We start from the raw sequence: 19,573 nt of genomic DNA on the forward strand, positions 1-19,573 counted from the left end.
TTTGCTCAACTTAAAAAATCACATGTATTCCTCGCTTCGCTAAGAATCAAAACAAAACGGAAGGATTATTAACCGGTTTTATTGGATTAAATTCTGAACTAGCTATTTCCGTTTGATTCAGGGCCACGAGTTATATTTCATCTCCTCTAAATAGTCAAATAGTCAATAAATTCTGAAAATATATATTTTCTAGTTAATGTTGCTCGTATCATAGAGCAGGGTTTAGACTTTAGAGTACTTTAATTCAATTTTAGAAGGGGAACTGCTAATTAAATTAGAAAAAGGGTAACTGCTGATTCAACACCTAACATAAATTGAAAACGTTTCATAAGACAATTAATACCACAGCTCATTTCTTCCCGTAAAATAACTAAGGATCCTAGACTCCTAGTATTGTTTATCATCCAAAACCAAACTCGAGAAAAAAATCATATATTGAACTACTTATAACTTTTTTCTTCTCATCATGGCTATCAAAAACGTGATTTTGTTTTTAGCAGTTATATGCATTGTGGTTTCCGTAAATGCTCAACTACCACAGTTTCCGGCTCCTTTTCCTTTTCCATTTCCATTCCAACCAATTCCTAATATGTCAGGATTACCTGATATAACTAAATGTTGGTCATCGGTGATGGATATTCCTGGATGTATTGCGGAAATTTCTCAATCGATATTCATTGGAAAGTTTGGTAATATTGGTCCTGCTTGTTGCAAAGCATTTTTGGAAGCTGAAACCAATTGTATACCAAAAATTCCATTCATCCCCCTCTTTCCACCTATGCTAAAGGAACAATGTTTAAAAGTTACCGGCGCAGCTCCTCCTACCACAAAATAGAGTTTTTAGAATAATTTTGTAACTGTTGATTTTTCTAGTTGAAAATAAGGTTAAGTTTTATGATATTGTACTCAAATATTTTTAATGATATAATAATAGTACTACAACAGTCATTAAAATCAATATTTTTTAGTTCTCGTCCGTTATTTAGCTTCCGCTCTCTATCAAATATTCTATAATATTGTCTTTTTTTATATATAAAGGGCTTTCAAACAAAATTTATCAGAAATATTATACAAGGATAGTTTCGCGTATGACTGGTTAATAAAAGTAGAGTAACTAGAAAGAAAAACTAAAAGAAAAAAATGCCACATTAAAAAAAAATCAATTTCTACTTGTTTTGAAAATAGAAGAATTATTCTATTTTAATTATTTTTTGCTAATTCATTTTAGGCTAGTACATATATATATAAAGAAGAATTTGTGTTCCTCTTTTTTTCTTCTCCTACGAGTATTATTAACCAGTCACACCCTTTTAAAGTACTATAATATTGTCACGTCTCATAAGGTTGCATAAATTTTTTTGTTGAAGTGCGATAATTAACACCAGAATAGCTATTTTAAATACACATACTTTTTGACGACAAAAAAAAATACACATACTTTTTTAACTACGATTTTGTTTTTTTGACTAAGATAATGTACATGTTTTTATATATTGGACTCGGGGTCCTCTGCTGTCACAACGCATGCCTATATCATGAGCTAGCTGCTACTAGCCTTGTCGAGATGAAATTACCAACATAAAATTAGAGGGAAAAAAAGCTCTCAATTATAACGTGGGTGCTGGCTTGTATAAGTTAATTCTAACGTGACAACTAATACAAGAACTATTAACATTTTAACTAACAAGTAACAACGTTAGGGTGATCAATATATATTAAATTGTTAAAATAGGTAAGTACATGCAAATTATAAATTTAAGCACTTATTATAATGATAAAAGGCAAAGACCATAATTTAGACATATGGCCAATGGTTATCCATTTTTATATACATGTAGTCGGTGTCCCATGTCTGACTTAGTCATGTTGACTCATTCACCAAAGAAATAACTCGGTTAATATGGTTGACAAGACCAAAACAGAAAATTTAACTGTAGACTCTTTGTGATTGTTTATATTGTGAGGTAAACTCGAATTTACTTGAAATCGATGCCATATATTTTAACTATAATTACATACACGTGATTATTCGACAAGTTCAAATTTATTTGTATAGAAAATATTGGGAGAGTCTTTATTCAGAAATTATTAATACTGTGGAATTGAAACTACATGATAGCAACTGTCATATTATTCATAAGTAAAGTTCTAGACAGATCGGTTTGACTGAATTTTTGAAAATTGTGATTGGCTGATTGCATGATGAGTGTGCATCCTTATATTACAAATAGAAAATTTGACAGCATATTTTGTTTTCAATATTCTAAAGAATTATCACTAAATTTTTTTGATAAACTAACGTCATTCATGAGTCATTGGATTCACTATTTGAGTTCTCAAAAATCGAATTGTTAAAAATTGAGTAACGTCAAATCATATACGAGTCAATGAGAAGTGGCAAAAGCATGTCCTTGACCATAAAATTTTCAGGGGTCAACTCATTAGATCAGGACAAGAATCAACCAATTGACGACGTCCTCTATGACACTGTTTCTTTATTAATATTCAAGTGAGAACAAAAATAGGGTGAGGGGAGAAGAACTTATATAAAAGGAAATAATTGGTAAATTCATAAAATTTATATACTATACTAGACCATGATATGTGCTACTGCATGGGAGGTATAAGTTAATCAGAAGTTTATTTATATACTAAGAAATTATATTGTTACATGGTAAACTAAAATATAAATTTTTGCGTATTCATAAAAATCTAAATTTATTTGTAAATTGTAATCTACATTGTTTTGACATATTACACATAATTAAAATCGTAACTATATATATTATAAGAGGATTTATAAAATCTTTGATTATATAATTTCAAAATAATATAAGATGATAACTAATAGAAGTTTCAAAAGAACTATCTTAAAGTTAATGGCTTTTATTTAGGTTAACAAATTGGGTTGTCATGATCTACTATTATAAACGAGCAAAACTAGTCAAATAGGTTAAGGACAAAAAAAGAGCAAAATTTTGGAAAGTAAAACAAAAAAAAAAAAGATAAAGATATGTAGTCTAGTGGTTTATTTTAGTGTCGTAGATTTTTTTTGACTAAAATAATTAGTAGTAGATTGTGATCCCCACTTTGACGTTTAACTCGTTCATGTGACCCCAGACCCCATCATATCTAACATGACCTTACCCATAACGCCTCCATGCCATGGACATTTGACAGATCCGAAGTTCTGAACGTGGACGAGGTAAGAACACCATGATGACAAGATTGGAGTTAGTTATGTCGCCAGCTACATCACTGACACTGAGCCAATCTCATTTAAAAAGTGGTACTAAATTTCTAATTTCTAATAACTATAAATATAACAAAGAACCAAAACAAAGTTTCTCATCTCTCTATCTTTCGTAATTTCCAAGAAACAAATTAAAAACCTTTTCTACTAATGGCTTACGTAGGCTTACTTGAAGTCTTTATAGCTTTTCTTGTCTTTATCTTCTTCCATTTCTTGATCCACAAGAAAGCCCATCATATCTTACCTAGAAACTGGCCAGTTCTTGGGATGCTTCCTGGTGTGCTCTTCATGCTTCACATGATTAATGACTACGTCGCAGAGATTCTCGAGGTCTCCAACTTGACTTTTGCCTTCAAAGGCCCATGGTTCACTGGAATGAACATGTTGATCACTGCAGATCCTGCAAATATTCAACACGTTTTCTGCTCCAACTTCTCCAATTATGATAAAGGACCGGAGTTCAAAGAGATGTTCGATTTTCTAGGAAATGGGATCTTCACTGCTGACTCCAAACTCTGGGAGGATATGAGGAAATCCGCACTGGTTGTGCTTAGCCATCAAGGGTTTCAAAGCTTCTCATTGAGGACCATCACGCGTAAAATCAAGAATGGGCTTGTCCCGGTTCTTGATCATTTTTCAGAGGCGAATACGGTTTTCGATTTACAAGACGTGTTCCAAAGATTAGCATTCGATGTAACCCTTACTCTTGTTACGGGTTATGACTCGAGTTCTCTTTCCATAGAAATGCCGAAGAATGAGTATGCGAAAGCTATGGATGATGCTGAAGAAGTGGTTGTGTATAGACATGTTAAGCCTCTGATCTTGTGGAAGTTGCAAAACTGGTTTGGACTCGGACAAGAGAAGAAGATGACAAAAGCTAATGCTGCTTTCGACAGATCTTGTGCAAAGTATATATCTGCAAAGAGAGAGGAGATAATAAGTCATCATTCTAATATTGGGGGAAAAGCTCGTGAAGAGGATTTATTAAGCGTCTACATGAATCTAGATACTTCCAAGTATGAGCTTTTGAACCCAGAAGATGATAACTTCCTCAAAGACATCATCAAGAGTTTCATGCTCGCCGGAAGAGACGCCATTGCAACAACTCTCACTTGGTTCTGTTGGCTTCTCTCCAAGAACCCTGAAGCTGTGACCAAGATCCGCCAAGAGATCAACACAAATCTACCAGGATCCGGAATGAGTTTAGATGCAGACATGTTAAACAAGATGGTGTATTTACATGGTGCATTGTGTGAATCACTACGCCTCTACGCTCCAATCCCATTCGAGCGAAAGACTCCCATAAAACAAGATGTGCTTCCAAGTGGACACAAAGTCGATGCAAATTGGAAGATTTTGTTCTCTGTCTATGCATTGGGGAGGATGAAGGCTGTGTGGGGAGAAGACGCATGTGAATTCAAACCAGAGAGATGGATTTCTGAGAGAAATGGAGGCTTAAAGCATGAACCATCTTTCAAGTTCTTCGTGTTTAATTCTGGTCCAAGAAATTGCTTGGGGAAAAGTTTATCTTTCTTGCAGATGAAGACAGTGGCTATTGAGATTATACGAAATTATGACATCAAGGTCGTTGAAGGGCACAAGATCGAGCCAGCTTCTTCCATAGTCCTTCACATGAAACATGGCCTCAAAGTCACAGTTGCTAAGAGATGCTTGGTCTCATAAATTCAAAAGCACAATATTATCAAACTTGTAAGAAATCATTAATAAATGAAACATCATTTGAGAAATGTTAGAGGCAATATAAACTAATTATTATTATCTTGGAAAAAATGTGAAAGTTAAATAGATCTGATTAGTTTAACGATTAAAGTTTAGATAATACTCGAAGCAGGATTGTTGAGTAATTCATACACCAATCTTTTTTCTTTCCGTCAAAAGTAATATATTAGATCATTACATAAAAGTTGATTTAGCCATCTAGGCGGAGTTACAGAATCAATATAAAAATCAGAACGAAATTCATACACCAATCATTCTTACTTTTTCATATATACAAGTTTTCAAGAAACTGCTCGAGTTTTAGCAAAAGCCGCTCTTCGGGGTCGTATCGATTGGTTGAAAGGCCTGAAAGAAAATGTTGTTTTAGGGGGGTGATCCCCGCCGGGACCGGATTCAACAAAGGATTGGTGCATTGTTCACGGCAACATACCAACATTCTTTTGGAAAAAAAAACAAATAATTTAGCTATGGATCATATCTCTCATTCGATCTCAAATCTTAACATATATATTCAATTTTTTTCCGAAATATTTGCAAATGATTACATCTAAGTTATTATGTAGATACTAGATAGAATCTCTATACTATTAAAAGAGAAGTACAAATGAAAATGGGTCGGGTTAAAATCAGAAAATTGACCCGAAATTCTGAAATCGGATCTTTGAAATTTTTTTGGAATATAAATTCGAATTAATAATGAAAAATTGAAATAAAATCAAATATTTATGGAAATCAAATAAAATCTGATTGTACTTATGGTAACTAATAATAAAAGCATATTCCAAACAATATTATACATTAATTACGTATAATAAATTTGTTCATATATTTTTGGGACTAATTCCATAACAATCAACGTTTTTGTCATTAATTTCGCTCATTTTAGCCAATTATCATTAATTGAAAGATATTTTATTTGCTTCTAAAGATTTCTAGAAAATTTATCACAAATAACCCATCTGTTTTATAAATTAAATTGATATTTTTATTTTGGTCGTGTAAATTAAATAGATATTTTTATTTTGGTCGTGTAAATTAAATAGATATGAAATTCATGTAACTAATTTTAATTTAATTAGATTAAATCGAAATTATGATATTTTCATACCTATAGCTTACCAAAGAAGTTTAATTTTCAATTTATAAAGATTTCTTGAATATGATTTTAGAATTATTCAACAAGATGATAAGTATTTATTAAATTTTGTGAATCATGAAAAATAATAATTAATTTTTAATCATTATACTTCATCTTTCAATCTCTCATCTAACAAATAAGATACATATTTTATTATTACTATGTCCAAACTTCATTTTGTTGTATGACTAAATAATATTCCCATTAGAACTGTCAAAGCGAGTTGATTCGTCCCGTTAAGTCCGTTTTGCGATAGACAAAAAATATTTTGACTTGTAGTTAGTCGGTCCGCACGACCCGCGGGTAGCATATATGAAATACAAACCCGTCCCGCGAATGTATGCGGATTTGCGGGATTGTCCATGGATTTTGTTTAAATAATTTTAAAGTAACCAAAATTTAAAATACTACTAAAATAAATAAATAAATCAAAATACTATTAAAAGTTTGTTCAAATTACCACATGTTGAATAAATTATAATTTTATCAATAATTACTAATATGCGGGCTGATCCGCCAACCCGCGGACGATGAAAACCGATTAAACCTATGACCCACTGCGAATTAATCCATGTGGCCCGCTTATTTGCGGGTTTAATATATTTTCCCAAATCTGCCCCATAGTGAGATGATGTGGGCTCGACCTGCGGTTTTTGACCTATTTTGACTGCTCTAATTCTCATGAATCGTCTAATTTTAGAATTTTAAAACACAAAATTCTATTTTGTAAATCATAATTAATACGATGGGTATATTTATAAACAATTTTACATTTTCTCTACAATTCGTTATTATGAATATTTATAAGTATACTACACGATTCGTTCTACTAAAAAACACACACAATATTAAACGCAACGTATGTAAACCAATATTCTCCCGCGGTGGACCGCGGGTCCGATCCTAGTGTAAAATTGAAAACAGAGCATACTTATAATAGAAAAGTGGATAAGCGAACATATACGCTCCATATCACACATCACCCTTTAATTAGCGGATTAAGTTGTATTCGAAATTGAGAATAATGAATTTGTAATTCAAGTAATCCCAATATAGTTTGATATTGTCACCTTCTTTGAGGTCTAATGAATACTTCATAGTGCTTCATAGTGATATTAGGATAACAGAGTATAAATCGTTTTCAATGATGTCTAGAAACACTAGCCATATAGGAAATTTGAGAAACCGTAGCCATATAGGAAATTTGAGAAACCGTAGCCATATAGGAAATTCCAATGACTCTAGGGCCATTTGAACCTGAGATATCTATCAAAGAGCCCAAATTAGTCCCAATCATTGTTCCAAAAAATCACAGCTAGCAGAACCTGAACGGATTAGGCAAGAGAGATAGGGAGTAAACGACGCCAAATCCAACTTCTTGACCGCTAAAAATCAGTGTCCCAGAAAAGTTTCCTTTGATAACCATTTTCTGATTCCAAGAAACATACCTTTTCAGTTCTGCAGTAACATTTGGAACTCAGCAGATCAAGCTCTCAAAAATTAATGTCATATTGTACTTTGTCCACAATTTGGAAATCTGAGGGTTCGAGAATCCACATGTAACCAAATATAAACATATATATATCAATCCAGATGTAACATAAGGTAGTAGACCTCTATAATTATAAAAGATGAAGAGGGTAACGCATAAGTTCAAAACAGAGAAACTGTCACCAATAAAGACAAAAAGATCATGAAAGTAAACTAGATAAAACTCGACTACAACCAGAGAACAAAACATTTAAAGTGGAGATGATCATGAAACCCATAAGGTCATTGTCCTCTAGACTAATGAGCGAACACTCGTTAGAGACACATGAGGTTCTCAACTTGACCAGAAAAGATAGAGATTAAACGACGATCTGAATCGTTATCCCAAAGTGGAAGCTTCAGTTCTGTGATGCCTTGTATGTGGACTGTTCCCTCAATATTTTCCTGCGGATCATAATAGAGAAGGGAAAATGGTGGTTTACCGAGTTCTTTTGGTGCGAAAATAAACTCACATTCATCAGTGAGACAAAAGACTTGAAACATACAACCATTTCTCCAGCAATCTATATCCGAAACAAATAACTTCTTTGCCCATTCATGTTTCGCAGCATCCTCTAGAGCCCACAACTCAAATCCACCATTAGTAGAGAACAGGGCTACAAGCTTTCCGTTGAAGCTTTTCAGCTTTGGACGCAAGTCACAGTCTGGTCCTTTAATATGATGAAATTTTTCAGATTTAACATCAAAACTCATGACTGCTGGTCGCTTTATGTCGAGCAGAGCTCCATAATACAAAACACCATTGATACATATATCAGGAGAATAATGATAATCAAGAAAATGAGGAGGAAAATCTTCAATCAACCTCCAAGAATTCCCATTTCCCAAAGTCAAAACACGAAGCTCTTGAGCCATACCACGTCCTTTATAAACATGCATTCCAACTGTCATACACAAAACTTTGTAATCACCATGGATGGGATCATAACCTAGGAAGTGGTACATATTAATCCTTTGAGAATCAATCTTGGGAAGAGTAATGGATCGTCTAGTGCTAGGGTTGTACACCATGAGTTTAGACGGATGTCCATAGCAAATCAAACCGTGAACAGAAGGAGCAATAGTTGTGTATGGTTGAGAATGACATTTCATATGGTAAGTTGCTACACAGGCTGATGATGATGATTCATCTTCATTTTGGGGTGACATTTCATCCTCCTCCTCTTGCTCCCATGGACTCGCTGAGAAGAAGAAGTGCTTCCAGTGAGTCTTGTTCTCGAAAGTGAAGATGAGTCTTTGCGGACTATTCGTGGACTCTGTCAAGTACAATTTCATGAAATCTCTGCGGCGGATGATAGATGCATATTCTTTCGATAGGCAAAGGAACCTCCCTAGGGTTTTTACCGGTAACCGTTTGAGTATCTCCATTTTGAGATCAATCGGCAGAAGATCTGAGATTTTGCTCCGGTCATCTGAAATCTTCTTCATCTGTCTTTTTGACGACGCCGGTGTTGTTTCTACGATTGCATCGCTGGTTTCGACTCTGTCATTTTCAAGCTTCGCTCTCTCTCTCTTTTCATGGCGGATAGGAAAAAATAAAGAGAACCCAAAATTAAAAACTTTGCTCTGCACTGAAAAGAGGTTTTACGAGCGTTTGCGTTTTGTTCAACAAGCCGGCGTTCTCCAACGCTTCAGAATAACAGGTCCCGTCTTAATTTAAACTTTTATATATTTGTTTTTTTTTTGTCATCTCAAATTAATTAGAGCTCAAAAGAGTCATTCATGTTGAATGTTGTTGTTAAATGTGATATGAAGCGGTTCTGTACGAATTTTTCGTGCCAGATGATCCGCTTTTACATTAGCATTGCAAGAAATTAACACTTTTTATATATTTAATATTTAATTTAAAAAAATTTTAAGTTTCAATAATAATATTTAAAACATTTTAATAATTTTAAATTTACTATATTGGTAAAAATAAATAGTTAAATTCAAGAAACAAATTAAACCGGATACAATTAGTCATATTTGTAAACCTTAACATGAAAATATACTTGTTAACCTTATGACGAAAATCTTTCCATAAAACAACTCCCACAAAAATCTTATATTAATGAAAATCCGCTTAAATATTTTCGGGCACATATCGACCCGATTTGTTATAGAAAGATTTATGTCTTTGATTGCTTATGAATTATGTCTTTAAAGTAAATGGCATTCGTTGTAAAAATACTCAACTCAACAAAGGTTTGTTTTCAAAATATACTTAAAAACAAATTCGAAATTTCTGCAAATATCTAAAAGCCTAATTAGGAAATGAATTATGTCATAGTTTTCTATTTGTATCCTTCCAAAATCTAGATCAAAATGGGAAATCAGAGATATTGCGAAGTAGATAAAAGACAGTAGAAGAGGATGAGACTTGCACAAGTTCAAAACAGAGACTCCATGAATGTCAAAAACGTGCAACACGAAGCAACCAGAGACAAAGCCGAGACTATGAACATATAAAAAAAACTGTCACCAATAAAGACAAAAGGTCATGATAACTCAACTGCAACAAGAAAAACAAACATTTCAGTAGAGATGATTATAAAAACCCATGCAAGCCATCATCCTCTTTGACTAACGAACAAGTACTCTTTAGAGAAACATGAGATTCTCAACCTGCCTACAGGAGATGAAGATAGTCCAACGATCAGAATCTTTATCCCAAAGTGGATCCTTCAGTTCTGTGATTCCTTCTATGAAGACTCCTAATAGAAGAAAAGAAGAACAGAAAACAAGCTTTAAGCTCTCTAAGTCTAAGATCTGAGAGATGAAGAAGAGAGAGCCGAAAGTAAAGAAATGCTTCCGTTGCGGTCTAAGAATAGTGTTTACAAGTTTATATACACTTTCTATTCTTGACCTAGTATCTAATCCGGAACAAACCGGTTAATTACAATTGAACCAAAACATAAGATTAAACCATAATCTAATAGTCCCCCTCAAGATGGAGCAAATATATTTATAATCTCCATCTTGGACAGCAGATGCTTGAATTGAGCTGGAAACAGAGGCTTTGTGAGTATATCCGCTAACTGATTCTCTGTGCGCACATGAAGAGTCTTGACCAAGCCGAGAATGATCTTCTCTCGAATATGATGACAATCCAATTCTATATGCTTGGTTCTCTCATGAAAAACTGCGTTATTGGCTATGTGTATGGCGGCTGTGTTGTCGCAGTACAAGACTGAAGCTTCTGAAACATCTATCCAAAGATCACTGAGAATGTATCTTAACCAAACCATTTCTCTCACTGCCATAGACATTGCACGATATTCTGCTTCTGCAGAGGACATTGAGACCACATTCTGCTTCTTGGATTTCCAGGAAACTAGAGAAGTTCCAAGAAACATGCAATATCCAGTAGTGGATTTTCGTGAGTCTCGGCATGAACCCCAATCAGAATCCGCAAAAGCAGAAAGCTTCAAGTCAACAGACGCAGAATAAAATAGACCTTGACCAACAGTTCCTTTCAAGTAATGAATTACCTTGTAAACAGCTTTGAGATGTGGAGCACGAGGTGATGATGAGAATTGACACAACCTATGGACTGCATAAGTGATGTCTGGTCTTGTAAAGGTGAGATACATTAATTTACCAACCAACTTGCGATAACGTTCAGCATCTTCCAGTAGTTCACCATCATCTTGTGTCAACTTCAGATTTGGTTCCATGGGAATGGAGCTTGGTTTGCATCCAAGTAGGCATGTCTCATCCAACAATTCAAGAACATATTTCCTTTGACATAGGGAGATACCTTCAGCATTTCTGGCAATCTCTAGGCCAAGAAAGTATCTGAGTGTCCCCAAGTCTCGCAGCTTAAAAGAGCACTGTAATGCCTCCTTTAAGAGTCTGGTGGCTTCATCACAGCTACTAGCAATTATTATATCATCCACATATACTAAAACTGCCATGTATAAATTTCCAGAATTCTTAGTAAAGAGAGTGTGATCACCTGAAGATTGAGTGAATCCCAACTGTCTTAAAGAATCTGAAAACTTCAAGTACCACTGACGAGAGGCTTGCTTCAGCCCATAAAGAGACTTTTTCAATTTGCAGACAGCATTCTTAGGGAAACTGTCCCCCTCTTTTGGTGAGTATCCAGGTGGTAATTGCATATATATTTCCTCCTCCAAGTCACCATTTAAGAAGGCATTGGATATGTCCAATTGTGTGAGAGACCATCCTTTTGCAGCAGAGACAGCAAGAAGCATTTTGACTGTTGTAAGCTTGGCAACAGGTGAGAATGTTTCAATGTAATCAAGTCCTTCCTTCTGAGTGTATCCTTTAGCAACTAACCTTGCCTTGTATCGCTCCAATGTACCATCAGCGTTTAATTTGATCTTATAGACCCATTTGCATCCAATGGCCTTTTTGTCGGGTGGAAGAGAGCAAACAATCCAAGTCTCATTATCCTCAAGTGCTGTGATCTCAATACCCATTGCATCACACCATTCTTTAATCAGTTGTGCTTGAGCAAAAGTGTGAGGCTCTGGGATATTATTCACAGCATTAATGAAAATCATATAAGGATCAGATAGGGAGGAATAAGAGAGGACCTTTGAAATGGGATGGTCTGTGGATGATTCAACAGAATAACAATGGTAATCATTGAGGTAAGAAGGTGGTCTTGACACTCGTTGATGTTGACTTGTCTTGATTTCTGGACTCGGGGTTTCAACAGGTGAGGAAGTGCTTCCCTTATCAGTGTAAACGTGAGGAAAGAAATCTGACAACTCATTGTTTTCTTCCTTCTCTTTTCTGAATGGGAACAAATCCTCATAGAAAACAACATTTCTGGAAATAAATATGGCATTGCTCTCCAAATCAAGGAGCTTATATCCTTTATATCCAGAAGGATATCCAAGAAAGACGCAGGCCCGTGCTCTATCTTGAAACTTATGGCGCTGTTTTGGAGAAGTGCTAGCATAGCACAAGCAACCAAAAGTCTTCAAATGAGTGTATTCAGGAGCCTTCTTTGTCAGCACCTCAAATGGAGTCTTGTTCAAGAGGACAGGAGTAGGTGTTCTATTAATGAGAAAGACTGCAGTGAGAATGCAATCTCCCCAGAAAGAGAGAGGAACCTGAGATTGGAAGAGGAGGGCTCTGGCCACATTTAAAATGTGTTGGTGCTTTCTCTCCACCACCGAATTTTGTTCCGGTGTCTCAGGACATGAGTGGTAAGGAACAATCCCTTTTCTTTTGTACAATTCTTCAAACTTGAGCTCTGGTGCGTTGTCGGATCGAACTGACTTTACTCTAATCCCATATTGAGTTTCCACCATTGTAAGGAAATCTGGGAAAACTTTGAGAACATCGCTCTTGAGTTTGAGGAGATACACCCATGTGACTCTTGTATGGTCATCCACAATCGTTAAGAAATACCTATATCCCTCTTGTGTTGATTCTGTAAAAGGTCCCCAAGTGTCTATGTGAAGCAAATCAAATGGAGCAGAACTTATATTTTGACGAGTAGGATAAGGTAATTTCTTCTGTTTAGCACGCTGACAAATATCACAATGCAACAATCCTTTATTCTTGTGTTTAGAAATCCCAAGTACATCTGTGAGCAAATCTATGCGTTCAAAAGAAGTGTGGCCAAGCCTTTGATGCCAAACAGATGCATCAATTACAGAATTAGCAACAAAAGAGGTAGAAACTAAATCTTCATCCACTGAGTCTTCAACATCCAGGACATATAGATTTCCAATTCTTCTACCTTCTCCAATCATTGATCCCTTGGTGAGATCCTGTATCACACAACAGCTTGAATCAAACATTACTCTAGCACCAATATCTGTAGTTAAAGCACTCACACTAAGCAGATTCAATCGGAATTCAGGAATATACAGAACATTTCTCAACACAATGTCTCCATTAATAGCAATGCTCCCAACACCTCCAACTTTTATTGTAGTACCATTGGGAAGGTTCACATGATGTTGAGCTGAAGTGTTAAGCTCAATAAACATCTCTCTAACATGACATACATGGTGTGTAGCACCAGAATCCACAATCCATGTTTTAAGAGTCATGGCATTTTTAGATACAGTGAGAATACTAATGAAGCTGAAAGTGGAAGAGGAAAATGTTATACCAGATGGGTCATTTGGAGAACTGTGTGAAACTGAAGCTGTGTTCTGAACTTGACTAGCAGGCTGCAACTGAGAGCTAAATAAGGCAATGAAATTTTGAACCTGATCCTTACTTAGATTTCCAATGAGGTCTTCCAAACCAGCAGGAGCAGATTGACTGTTACCTGAAACCTGAGCAGTGACTGCAGAGTTCATCTTAGAGGATTGACCTTGTTGCTGAGATTTCTCAGAGAATGACTTCCCTTTCTTCCAGCCAATAGGGTAGCCATGTAACTTATAACACTTATCCGAAGTGTGTCCTGTGTAGCCACAGTAAGAGCAAGTCGGCTTAGGGTCCCTTCTTTGAACCGCATTCAACGCACCAGGTTGAGCCATGTTTTGAGAAGCAGTCAACACACCAGGTTGAGTGCTCTCTTTACTGATCTGAAAAGCAGCTGGAGCAACATTGTTGCTAAACTGCCTCTGACTATCATCTTGGTCCAAGATGTTGTAAATTTCTGACAAGTTGGGAAGTGGTTTCTTCATGATGATTTGACCCCTGATGATAGAGTATTGCTCATTCAAACCAGCTAAAAACTTAATGACCCTGCCTCTATCTATCTTAGATTTCGCAGAAAGTTGACCAGCACAGTTAGCTTTCTTACAGCAAGCACAAGGATCATTAGCCTCAGCACCATCGAGATTATCCCAAAAAGTTTTCAGTTTTGTGTAATAGGTAGAGAGGTCCATAGAACCCTGGCGAAGGTCTTGGATTTGCTGAATCAGTTGGAAGGTTCGAGGTAGGTTTGTCATATGGAATCGATTGTGAAGATCTATCCATATTTGTGAAGCATCATAGAAAGACAAGATACTACCATAGATTTGCTTACTAACAGAGTTAAGCAACCACGACTTTACCATGCTATTACACCTAGACCAGATTCGAAACAGAGGATTACCTTCTTCAGGTCGAGGAAATGAGCCATCTATGAATGCGATCTTGTTCTTCGCATCCAAAGCAATCTTCATCGCTGAGCTCCACTGATTGTAGTTCGACCCATCCAGTTGCTCAGAGACAATCAATCTCCCTGGGTGGTCGGCACTATGAAGAAACAGTGGAGAATGAACACTATCCGGGTTCATCATGACAGACATAGCAAGCGGAGCATTCGAAGCTTCCGGAACAGGAGTCAAGCTTCCTGCACGATTCGTGCTTCCTGCACGTGATGAGCTTCCCGATCTGCGAGTGTTACGGCGAATGACTGCTTTAACCATGGTGAGATTTTGAGAAACCAAATCGAAGGAGAAACAAAATCAGAGTAGAACTTTGAGCTAAACCTATAGCTCTGATACCATAATAGAAGAAAAGAAGAACAGAAAACAAGCTTTAAGCTCTCTAAGTCTAAGATCTGAGAGATGAAGAAGAGAGAGCCGAAAGTAAAGAAATGCTTCCGTTGCGGTCTAAGAATAGTGTTTACAAGTTTATATACACTTTCTATTCTTGACCTAGTATCTAATCCGGAACAAACCAGTTAATTACAATTGAACCGAAACATAAGATTAAACCATAATCTAATAACTCCTCTCACGATATATTCTTCGGACCATATATAATAGACAACAACATAAAGTGGTCAATGCAAAGGTTTTCTTTCGTGCCAAAACAAGGTCACCTGCATCAGTGAGAGTGTGAGACAAAAGGCTTTGATGGCAGCTGGAGTTCTATAGAAAACACTTTCCTTGACCATTTATGGATATTCTGTTGCTGGAGTTGTATACCTCAAGTCCACAGCTGGAAGCAGAACCAGTAGTTCCATAGCAAAACAAACCGTGAAGAAAGGAAGAATTCACTGTGAAGCTATATGCAGGATGTTATTAGAGTTTAACGTTTGCGGAAGCGTTTTATACCGAAGACGTACCTTACGACTTGGACGTAATCTGGAATTGGAAGAAGTCAGGGAAGATATCACAAGTGGATATCAACCTCTTATCTCAGATCAAGTGCCTCTCCGAGTCGTCTTCTCTGTTTTTGTTCTCCTTTTGTTCTCTGTCTTTCTCTTGAATTCTTACGAACTCAAGACGTGCCTTTCTTTGTCTACAATGTCTGATATATATACAGCATATGAGACATGTCTGAAAGACACAACAAACAAGAGACGCATTTGTTCGTTTAATAGAAGTAATTCCATAACTGCCGGTTAACGTAAACCGACTCGGTATTATGCTTTAATCATGGGCGTAACCGATTCTGAACCAACAGATGTGTCATTGTGTAAGTAGCTACAGAGGCTTCACCTGGATTTTGAGATTGAAGCAACGAGAATAAGAAACAAACCCTTTCATGTTTGAAGCCGAAGAAGAGACGAGCTGGTCGACTCGTAGACTCGGCGAGGAACATTTTCATGAAATATCTGCCGCGGATGATTGATGCCCAGTTCTTCCATACGCAGAACCTAAATAGGGTCTCGACCGGTAATCGTTTGAGTATCTCCATGATCAGATCAGTTGGAAGCAAATCTGAGTTGGTGCTCCGGTCATCTGAAATCTTCTTCCTCCGTCTTTTAACCCTAGGTGACGACGACGATGTTGATTCCAGAACTACGTCGCTGGTTTCGAAATGACTATAGACGACTACAAGTCATCAAATTACGAAATGAACTCTATATGTTTGGGCCTCCTGATTAAGACACTAATAAATTGTTGCTAGCTTTGGATCATAATGAGAAAGTATTTGATTAAGTAAATGTGATGCAGTTATTCTGCTCAAAGAGTGACTGATCTGAGGGCCATAACCACGAAACATTTCCGTTACAAAACAGAGAAATGACAATCGAGTTACTAAATTGTACACGCTAAATCAGATTCATAAATATCCACTTTAAACAAGAGTTCCGTTTTCATATCCACTCCCACACTGAGCTTAACTAGCAGCCTTAACACTAATACCAAACACATGTTCCAATATGTCAGCTGAAATTCAAATCTAACTGAAACTGTTGATAATAAAGACAAGGAACATGTAACCGCCCAAGTAACTACAACGGAAGAACAAAATTAAAGACAGGTTAGGTTACATTTCTAATTCTGACATTGATTAGATGTGGACAAGCCCATCAGTTTGTGGTCTCAACCTGTCTAGAGAAGAGATAGAATAGAAAAAAATACATAGAGGCTACATGAACATTAAAAAGATGCAACACTAAGCAAAACCAGAGACAATGCCGAGAGTATGAACGAACATAAACAAAGTTTTACCACACACCAAAAAAAAAAAAAAAACATGAAATCTCCCAAGTAAATTGCAACTTCAGTAAGAACAAACATTTCAATGGAGATAATAAGAGCGAGCACTCTTAGAGAAACATGAGATTGTCAATCTGACCAGCGAAGATAGAGAATGTGCCCTGACATGGATCTTCATCCCAAAGTGGATCCTTCATTCGGTTCTGTGAATATTCCTTCTATGTAGACTCTTCTCACAACATTTGTCTTGATATTATAATAGAGAACATAAAATGGTTCTTTACCACGAATGCTTACGGGTGCCAAAACAAATTCACCTGCATCATTGACAGAAAATAGATGGGGAAAATTTAGGTCAAGCCATCTATTGTTAGGGAAAACATAAAATGGTGCACATCTGAAAAACAATCTTACCTCCATCGGCAACACAAAAGGGATAAAAATGATAGTAGTTCACGCCATCTAATGGAGGCAACACATACAACTTTTCCGACCATTCATGTTTCACAACATCCTCTAGAACCCACAAAGTAATTCTACAATCAGAAATTCCAGAGAACAAGACCGCAAGCTTTCCCTCGTAGCTTGCAAGGTTTGAAACCGGTGCAGTCTGTGGACGCTTTACAAGATGAAACTTTTCAGACCTAACATCAAAACTCATGATTGCTTGACTCATATCTGGGTCGAGCAAAGCTTCATAGTATAACACACCGTCAATACATATATTAGGAGGATCAGGAGAGAGTGAGGAGGAAAATCTTCAATCACCCTCCAAGAATTCTCCTTTCCCAATGTCAAAACCCGAAGCTCTGGCTTAAAAACATGCATGCCTTTCCCCATACACATAACTTTGTAATCACCATCGATGGGATCATTGTAGAGAAAGTCAAGAAAGAGATAAAGATGAGAAACTTAAACTTTCATATTGAAATCTCATGAGCAAAACCCTAGACATAGTTTTGCTTTTATACAAGAGATAAGAACAATCTAGACTAGGAACAATCTAGACTATGATGAGTCATCAGGTGACAGCTATGACACTTGATCCGAGAGTGATGCGAATCTATTCGCCAGCTTGATTGGTTGAGGTGTGGAGACCGTACTCTTTGTCGTTGCTCTGCTTTTGGTCAAGGTTACCGTTGGAGACCTTGTTGACTGAGACAATGACTTGGGCTCTTGGTGGGCTTCTTGTTTGTGGTTTGAGCCCACATCCAATGTATCTTTAACATCCCCCTACAAACTCGAGGTGGGAGGATAATCCACACCGAGTTTGAATCGAAGAGAGAAGAAGCTAGCCTGAGGCAACGACTTTGTGAAGATGTCTGCAATCTGAAGATGTGCCGGTATATGCTTGACAATGAGAGTCCCCATAGCCACCATTTCTCTTGCATAGTGGAAGTGTGTGGCAAAATGTTTGCTCCTTGTATGTAGGACTGGATTGGCTGACAAGTACACGGCTGATAAGTTGTCACAGTAGATTTCTGGTATATTTGTTTGAGGTAGACCAATTTCCTTCATCAGAGCTACAATCCATGAAAGTTCTGCAGCTGTATCAGACACACATCTGTATTCTGCTTCAGTGGAGGACCTTGCTACTGTAGGCTGACGTTTTGTTGACCAAGAGATGATATTAGACCCAAGGAATGTACAAAATCCTCCAGTGGACCTTCTTGTTTGTTTGCAGCCTGCATGATCACTATCACAGTAGGCTCTGGGAGTATAGTCTGTCTCTGATGTGAGATACAACCCCATCTTCAAAGTCCCTTTTAGGTATCTTAGCACTCTTTTCAAAAGGTTGAAATCAGAGACTGATGGTATATGCATTTTCTGACATATGTAATTCACTGCAAACTGAATGTCAGGTCTTGTTAATGTCAGGTATTGGAGCTTACCTGCTAGACATCTGAAGTAAGTTGGATCTTGAAACACTTCATTTTGGTGAGGCATTCTGTCTATTTGCACTGGCAGTGGAGTAGGCATGGGAGCACAATCCAACATTCCTGCAGTTTCCAGTAGATCCATAGCATACTTTTCTTGATTCAGAAACAAACCCTTTGGTGTAAACTGAGCTTGAATTCCAAGAAAGTACTTGAGAGGACCCATATCTTTCATCATAAACTTCTCATTTAGCTTACTCAGCAACTTGGACACTAATCCTGAATCATTACCAGTCAGCACCATATCATCAACGTATAGAAGCAGTAGCATGACACTTTGTTGTTGTTGGTAAACAAACAAAGATGGATCACCTGTACTGCAGACAAAGCCAAATTCAATCAAGTAAGAACTAAATTTATCAAACCATGCCCTTGGAGCCTGTTTTAACCCATAAATAGCTTTGTGAAGTAAGCAAACATGATCTGGCTTTTCAGGATCTTCAAAACCAGGTGGTTGTCTCATATAGACCTTCTCTTGTAAATCCCCGTGTAAGAATGCATTTTTCACATCCAATTTCTTGATATCCCATTTTTCAACAACTGCAGTGTGTAAGATCATTCTTACTGTTGCAGTCCTTACCACAGGGCTATAAGTTTCCAAGAAATCAATTCCTTCTTCCTGTTCATATCCCTTTGCAACTAACCTTGCTCT

At 36.7% G+C, this 19,573-nt stretch overlaps 3 protein-coding genes across 3 annotated transcripts; 2 read left to right on the top strand and 1 right to left on the bottom strand.

The window, feature by feature from the left end:
* The first annotated feature begins 211 nt into the window (after positions 1-211).
* Positions 212-927, top strand: LOC9316472. The gene has a single exon (XM_002878532.2). It carries the CDS (start codon positions 467-469, stop codon positions 833-835), a length of 369 nt encoding a protein of 122 aa, XP_002878578.1. The 5' UTR covers positions 212-466; the 3' UTR covers positions 836-927.
* Positions 928-3,337: 2,410 nt separating this feature from the next.
* On the top strand, positions 3,338-5,006 carry LOC9314646 (alkane hydroxylase MAH1). Its single transcript, XM_002878533.2, has one exon. The coding sequence runs from the start codon at positions 3,404-3,406 to the stop codon at positions 4,934-4,936; it is 1,533 nt and encodes a 510-aa protein (XP_002878579.1). The 5' UTR covers positions 3,338-3,403; the 3' UTR covers positions 4,937-5,006.
* A 2,609-nt stretch (positions 5,007-7,615) lies between these two features.
* LOC9314648 (F-box protein At2g21930) lies at positions 7,616-9,202 on the bottom strand. Its single transcript, XM_002880359.2, has one exon. The coding sequence runs from the start codon at positions 9,108-9,110 to the stop codon at positions 7,938-7,940; it is 1,173 nt and encodes a 390-aa protein (XP_002880405.1). The 5' UTR covers positions 9,111-9,202; the 3' UTR covers positions 7,616-7,937.
* Positions 9,203-19,573: the final 10,371 nt, after the last annotated feature.

This window comes from Arabidopsis lyrata (assembly GCF_000004255.2).
Source record: "Arabidopsis lyrata subsp. lyrata unplaced genomic scaffold ARALYscaffold_4, whole genome shotgun sequence".
In the NCBI taxonomy this organism is placed as follows: domain Eukaryota; kingdom Viridiplantae; phylum Streptophyta; class Magnoliopsida; order Brassicales; family Brassicaceae; genus Arabidopsis; species Arabidopsis lyrata.

Coding starts and splice junctions, on each gene's coding strand:
- LOC9314648 (XM_002880359.2), bottom strand. CDS start 9,110: ATGAAGAAGATTTCAGATGACCGGAGCAAAATCTCAGATCTTCTGCCG.
- LOC9314646 (XM_002878533.2), top strand. CDS start 3,404: ATGGCTTACGTAGGCTTACTTGAAGTCTTTATAGCTTTTCTTGTCTTT.
- LOC9316472 (XM_002878532.2), top strand. CDS start 467: ATGGCTATCAAAAACGTGATTTTGTTTTTAGCAGTTATATGCATTGTG.